Here is a 7,599-nt window from a genome sequence, read left to right on the forward strand (position 1 = left end):
CCTTTCTATGTATTTATTTTCCTTCTGACTTTTCCCCAAGGTCATGCTGGTACCACAGTTTCCGCACACAGAATTCTAGCAGAAATAATATCATCAGAGTGAAACTGACACAGCTAGTCAGTTGCATATTTGGTTAGAACAGCAGGTTGTTACTCCACTGCAATAAATCTAGGCAGATGGCTCATAAGGAGCAAAACTGATGCTGCTCCAGAGTAAAACCATTGAGCCTGTAAACCCTGGATCAATCCTTGTCTACAGCATTAACTCTCAGGAGAATTTTTAAAATGCAGGATACCCACAGCATATTAATGCCTATAAAACACTGAGCGCAGTGCACGAATATTTCTGGCATATTCATCAATTAAATATGCCAGAAATAGATCAAGTAGAGTAACTCTTCAACATCACATAATAAAATACAACTCACTTCTTGGGTGATTGGTGGCCGGAACTGTTTGTGTAGTTCAATAATTATTCTCAAACAAATAAGTACATTTTCTTCATTCTCTGTCTGGAAAACATTTGTTTAATTAGCCCATTGTTGTATTCTTAAACAACTTCATTAAATATATATTATATAGCTCTAATTTAATCTTGGCAACCTAGAAAGTTTCTGCCTAATATAAACTGCCACAAGGAAAACATCTCATTTTTGACAGGTTACTTATCAGAGCCCAGTCTTGCAATCTGTGTCTATGGTTATCCCATTAAAATGTCAATGGAAATACTGAGTCTGTATATTTGGCAAGATCAGGCCTCAATCCTGCAACCTGCTCTACTTCAGCAGATCCCTTTGCAAAGCCCCATTGATTAACCAAAGTCAGTAGGGCTCCTTACAGGGACAGTGATCCTTTCACACAGAGCAGGTTACACTGGGCCTCACTTATCAATAATTTAAATTCTATGCAAGAAAGAATCTGAAGGATTTAAAATGGGCCATTGGCCCTCTCCTCTTTACTTATGTAATGAGCTAGTCTAGAAAAAATGTTCTTTCATGACATCTTACCTTGAGTAAGCTATCAAGAACAGTTCTGTGTCTCAGTAAAATCCTAACAAACATTTCAAGAGTCTACATAAGGGTAAAATAGAACCCAGATATGTTATATCTCAAACCAACATCATACAGTGAAGACTAATCAACTGCCCCTCCCCTCCTGTCCCAGCAGCTCAAACAATGCAACAATAGAACAACACCATCCCAAAGTGACTCTAAAGATTATCTAACCCCAAGCATCAGTGTAGTCAGAATTCTACCCTAATATTTTTGGGGAGGAGGAGAAAGAGAAATCTTTCTCCAAATCTGAAGCATAGTTTTAACAAAGTGAAATAAATAAAAATACCTCTAGAAATCTAAACATCACAGACAAGACATTTTTGGTATGCGGACGAAGATGTTCATTTGTTGGTATTCTATGAATTATTTCAAGAACTAGTTTACGCAATTGCTGGAAAACAAAATGAACAAAGATATCCATTAGAACTTAAATAAGCAAAACTTTGAAAGGACAATCCTTAATCATTTAAAAAAAAAGATTTCTTGTTCAAGTCAAATATTTAATGTGTTAATTCACTAAAATGACAAATAACATGCTTTTTTAAAAAAACTTTTTTCTTCAAATAGATTAAATGCCTATATAAGTATACATAGTAATTTCTTCTAATGTTCAACTATTTGGCTATAAAGCATGGCACAAATTTAATTTGCATTCTTAAGCTGCAATTTAAATTAAAAGAATGATAAAAATATTCTGGTAACTATTTGACAGTAAAGCTTCAACTTTTGCCTTTAACTCTGAAATGCAAACTTAGTTGTGATCACCTCTCAGTAATAGAGCCAACTGTAACGTGTACACTACTTTTAAGTGATAGAAGAGAGGGTATTAAAGTACATGTTTGAAAAACAGAATAGCCAACTTTATTTAACAAGTATCTTACTGAGAGGAGCACAGACTTTTTCAATTCTGCCTCTTTGTGTATATATATAAAAAACATATATTCAAAAACAGATTTGCTCACTCAGCACTCTCTCTAATCTCACACATTTCTGAATTGGTAAATTCAAACTGCACAAAAAGATAACTGTTGCTTTGTACAGAGTACCTGTGCTGGTTTTTCCTGAAGAAACTGCACCTCTCCATCCTGCAGAAAGGTGAGAAATCGAGGGATGATGTGTTCCAGGAATGTAGAATACTGAGGGGATGATGTTACATTCTAGTTATTAAAAGAAAAAAATACTTTCTTTGAGCAGAGGAGGAATATTCTCATTTCAAGTGTAATTTAACCAAGTTACTTGTAATACACATGCTACACAGACTGCCATCAAAATATAGAACCACTGAAAAAGCTTTTTTTTTTTTTTAAAAAAAAAGCCCAAATCTTTAAAGTATTAGCAATCAACCATCCTCTGACAGAAAGGAAGTTAAAACTGACATTAAAAATGAATAAAATTGAACACAGGAAAAAATACCCCAGAAAGGGAAGGCTAACACCTTACTCACATTTAGAAAAACTGCTCAAATACTGTAAATGTTACCATTTCAAATGAAAGGGCTGACTAAATTCCTGGATGTAGTGAACTCACTTGTTCAATGACATTCAAGCCTTCTCACCCACAACTAAGTAAAGATTACAGTTATTTATACAGGCATATGTACCACAAAAGTTAGAATTAAACATTTCTACTTCTTTTTATTGTGAGGACTGATCTCATGCTTCTGTTTTGTTTGCTATGAAGTTGGGAACAGTATCAGAGGAGCAAGCTGCCTCCATTTATAAGTGCTGCACTTAATTCAGAAGCCTAGTTTACCCATCCTAATAGTTACTTGGAAACTCTTAGCTATATTCAACAAAACAATAGTATTAGGTAAACTTCAAAAGTACACCAGAATGCCTCTAACACAAATATTTAGGTTAGGCATGAATAAGAATGCAATATTTTATTATAGTTAAATAAGTCAATTGTTTATTCACATCCCTCCTTTACACACACACACACGCACACACACACACAGAGAGAGCGAGCACGCAAGTTATACAACCAATTTTATTATTTGATTTGTGGTAGAGCTTAGAGACCCCAGTCATAAACCAGGAAGATCCCAATATACTAGGCATTGTGTAAAGACAGTCTCTGCCCCAAAGAGCTTACAATGCAAGTGTAAGACTGCAGGTAGATACAATAGGAGGACTGCAGAGAAACAGTTTAAAACTTGTTAAAATTAAAAGAACACTTATCAGCCAAGACTCAGCAGCAGAAGCAGGAACTGCAGGCCTATCCCTGCTCCCTTCCAAAACCAAGAAAGGAGTTGCCCATCCGGTACCTCTTCTTCTCCTCTGTCCTACGGTCTCTCCCTTTTTGACCAAACTCTCCTTCTGGTTATGTTTCTCACTCCCCAGCCCTACAGAAGAACTGGGAGAGTGCAGGCTAACCCTGCTCCCCCCAGCACACTGAAGAGATCAGAGAAGAGAAGACACCCTTCAACACCTCTGACAGGCATGAAATCCATGATGCTTTCTGGCCCGCACCAACCAGTGCAAGAAGCAAAAGCTACCACACAGCCACAGGTCTCGCTCCTGCTTTATAAAGACTTCTTCCCAGCATCTTCACTAAGAAGCAGAAAAGTGAAATTAACAGGACTCTGGTCAATTTCAGAATTGCTCTTCAGGGCCTTTTAGGGCAAAGCTGTCAAGAATCTAGTCAATGTCAGACTCCCACTACTGCACAAAAAGAGATGAGTAGCAGCAGAGGCAGACACTGGAGCAACTCAGGAGAGACAGGCTCAAAAACAGAGGATGGGGAGGTACTCAAGACCTCTTAGCTCTCTCCCAACTTTGCAGCGGCCAAGAAGCTCTAGAACAGGTGGAAGAGAAAAAACATTCTCCCTTCCTGCAGCAATTTTTGAAGAATGACACTCCAAATTCATCCATCACATACTTGCAAGAGACTGATATGAAAGACTGCCACAGATGTCAACAGAGTTGCGTAGGCAAAAAAAAAAATATATGTATTCAGGTAAAGAAGTATTGCCTACATTCTTTCAATATTTGACTTTGTATTTAACACTATCTTCTCTATGGTGGAGCTATATTAGCTTGAGTTGTGTGCCCCTAGTTTAAGCAGCGTTAGGTCACATCAGTACTTGGATGAGAGATCTCCATGGATAACCCAGGGGCAACAGGTGCAGCAGTTCATTCAACAGCAATGTCAGAGATTACCATTCTGTAGGATGTACCTTTGTGTAAGACATAGAACAGAGGTCCTCAGTACTGGTCATTAAACATCATGTGGCATTTTTCATTAATGTGGATATTCTTGCCCGAATGCCCCAGATTAAATTCTATTTGGCTAATGTACCTAGAATTCAGTACTTCTAAATAAAACCCAACACATAAGAATGGGGGAATTCCATTCAGATTTTAGTGTAATGTAATGGTGTCATTTCTTGAACAAACAATCATAGAATATCAGGGTTGGAAGGGACCTCAGGAAATCATCTTGTCCAACCCCCTGCTCAAAGCAGGACCAATCCCCAATTCTTGCCCCAGATCCCTAAATGGCCCCCTCAAGGATAAAACTCACAACCCTGGGTTTACCAGGCCAATGCTCAAACCACTGAGCTATCCCTCCCCCAAAACCTAGCATCTAATATTTCTACCTGGTACCTCTTAATAATATGTCTAAACTATTTTCTCCTGCCCAGCTGAATCCTGTGGCCCTCCAGGAATTGAAAAGGGTCAATGCTGTCACCTCCACTTCATTGCAATCCTCAAGGAAGGAATCCCCACTTGACAACTCATCCTCACCTCTAAACTATTGCATATCTCAATACAAAAAAGCCACGCAGCCCGAAACTTCAAAAGAGCTAAATGTACACCTGAACTCAGTTAAAGAAACAATTCCACAGACAAAGTTATCAGGTTACGCAGTGAACACTGGAGAGGTAAAATTCAAATACATTTTTGAATAAAGAAACTAATCAAACTTACTTACTGAACAAAGATTTTCTATTTAAACAATTATTTGGGGGGGGACCCCAGGAGGGACACAACCTACAATTCTCTAATAACTCTGCTAATAAATTTCAAGTGAGACATGTAATGCATTCTAAAAATGAAATAAGGTTTTTCTTAAACACAAAACCAATGAGTAATGGCTGTTAATAATTAGTATATGTTTGAATCTAAGTAAACAACAAACAAAACAAGACCAGAAATCCAGATTGCATACACACCAAGAACAAGAAATATTGCATTTAAATCATTCAAGAAGTACGCTAATTTTATAATTACCTCAAAATTCTCACTGACTTCTTGCATCATTTTCAATTTTGTTTCATCAGCTGAAAAATCGCAAATTCAAGTGAATAATTAAATATGCGAAAAAAGCCAGACAAATACCATCAACATTCACAGGTGAAAGAAGCAATCAGATCTTATCAGTTTAGCTATCATTGCCCAGTTGTAAGGTACTCATTTCTCACAATCACACAATTTCATACTCACACTTCACACTCACACACTTCTCTCTAAGGCTCAAGTAAATAATGCTCATCATTTTGCTTCTTCAAACATCAAGGATCAAAGAAAATGCAAAGCGAACCCCCTGAAAGTTTACCAACCAACTCAGTAGACAATATTACAGAACTCCTTGAAGCAAATGAGTAAAGAAGAATTACATTTCCTTAATAAATGGAAAATAAACTTACGTGTATTAATATCTGTTAGAGCAGCCACAAACTGCAGGTATTTCTTCATCAAAGTGGTTTGGTCAACCACAGTGGGCCCTTGTGTCGAAACAAAGGCCATTTTTCTTCTGGACCAGATTAGAGTTTATTAAAAAACTGGGGGCGGGGAGAGGGGAATCAGCCCACCTACAAAAACAAAAAACATTGTAAGCAGGACTACTTACTGGTGGATACACCTTCATCTAGATTTATTCCTATGACATATGATTTTAAAGGAGCACCATTAATTTAAAAATCATATTTGTTTACATGTATTTAAGCCTATAACCACAACTCATAACATCTAACTAACTGGAAAAAAAAATCAGATAAAAATTGTTACTGAGTCTTTTACAGAATTGCATATAGTCAGTTTTCCCTCTTGTTTGTGTGGATCTATCAAATGGCAACAGGGGAGAGAAACATTTTAAAAGATTAGGAAAATACAGTGGAAAAGACAAAAACTAGCAAGGGAACTCAGAGGTGGGAGCACAACATAAACTTCTTTTAACAGCATTCTTTAACGTGACTAGATTTCAAGTTGATAATGTCCTTTTAAGTATCTCTCAACAAGGTTTCAGGGTACCTGAAGCAAGCTTTTCCACAAACATGATCTGAGTTTCCAATATGTAATAAAACTTGAAAGCAGTAGTTTCAGTTGGTTTTAGTTTTCATTGTCTGTCACAGAGCTTTACTGCTGAACTCATTTCACAATCCATGCTTACTTTCTGTCACATCTGACATCTTAATTTGGTTTAGCTTTCAGATCAATCTACATTTCAATAAAAATACACCTCACTTTTACAGCGCCTTTCATCTTAATATATTTGCAAATATTGATTAAATGTCACAAAACTCCTGTAAAGTTTTGTGACAATTGGTCTACCCATTTTACAGATAAGGGAGCCCCCAGGGGAAGAGAGAGGCTCTCTGATTTGCCCAAAGGGGGAGGAAGCTCATGACAGCACTGGAAATACAACCTAGAAGTCTCAGCTCCTCTCTCTACCCTTACCTTCTCTGTCTCGGTGGCTCTCTCCTGACTGAGGGGGGCACTTTCTCTTTGATTGGACTCCATCTATGCTGACCCCATGCCAGCCAGTGCTCTGGCCCTGTAATTGTGTGAATCCTGTTACGGATTTTTAAAACATGCACAAAGGCGATATTGCATCCAGCTCCTTCTACCAAGCCCCATTTCCTCTCAGGTCCAAGTCCTTGACATCTGTGCCATCTGCCTAACCCTTCAGGCCTGAGCTCCTGACCCTCCCTCAGATCCCACAGCCCCACCAGGGCTAGGACCGCCCACTCCTCAGATCCCTGCCCCCCACCAGGGTAGGGCCTCCCCACTGCCAGATCCCTGCCCCCCAGCAAGGCAGGGACTCTCCCCCCCGCGACAGACCCCTGCCCCCTACCATTAGGGCAGGGTGTCGTCTCCCCTCCGCGCCAGATCCCCTCCCCCTCACACAGGCCGGCCGGGCCGGGCCTCCCCACCCCCCTCACGACAGGGCCTCTGCGGGACGTGACTGCTCGGCCCCAGGCTCTACCCCGGCACCACGCCCCCCCCGGGCCTAGTCCCCGGCCGAGCCCTACCTCCCCCGCGTCTGGTCTGTCCCCCGGGCTGCTGCTGCTGCTGCCGCCGCCGCCGCGGCCCGCCCCCGCCCCTACCTGCCCGCCCCGGCCCCCAGCTCGCGCGAGTCCCTCCTTTGTCGCCTCCAGCCTGAGCCCGCAGCCGGGCGCGGCGCATGGGCACCCAGCGCACGACGGAAGCTGCCGAAGTTCAGTTCCGGCCGCCGCCGCCTGCAAACGGCTTCGCTCCCCGCCGCCCCCTGCGCATCGCTGCCCAGCCTCTCTCCAGCACCCCCCACCCGGCCCCGCCCCG

General features: G+C 40.8%; 1 protein-coding gene across 3 annotated transcripts in view; it reads right to left on the bottom strand.

Moving 5' to 3' along the window:
* TRRAP (transformation/transcription domain associated protein) overlaps positions 1 to 7,375 on the bottom strand; it is a 154,311-nt gene extending 146,936 nt beyond the window's left edge. For 2 of the 3 annotated variants that reach the window (XM_084641926.1, XM_084641924.1), the window contains exons 1-7: positions 7,311 to 7,374; positions 6,736 to 6,832; positions 5,706 to 5,870; positions 5,290 to 5,339; positions 2,101 to 2,211; positions 1,341 to 1,445; positions 428 to 511 (exon numbers count right to left, since the gene is read on the bottom strand). In XM_084641926.1, coding sequence (XP_084498052.1) covers positions 428 to 511; positions 1,341 to 1,445; positions 2,101 to 2,211; positions 5,290 to 5,339; positions 5,706 to 5,805 — 450 coding nt within the window. In that variant the 5' untranslated portion in view covers positions 5,806 to 5,870; positions 6,736 to 6,832; positions 7,311 to 7,374. Of the gene's footprint in view, positions 1 to 427; positions 512 to 1,340; positions 1,446 to 2,100; positions 2,212 to 5,289; positions 5,340 to 5,705; positions 5,871 to 6,735; positions 6,833 to 7,310 lie in introns of all 3 variants that reach the window. The other variant, XM_084641925.1, reaches the window with a different exon arrangement.
* Between the last annotated feature and the right edge of the window lie 224 nt (positions 7,376 to 7,599).

The sequence above is a fragment of the Lepidochelys olivacea genome (assembly GCF_965140295.1).
Source record: "Lepidochelys olivacea isolate rLepOli2 genome assembly, chromosome: 10".
Lineage (NCBI taxonomy): Eukaryota > Metazoa > Chordata > Testudines > Cheloniidae > Lepidochelys > Lepidochelys olivacea.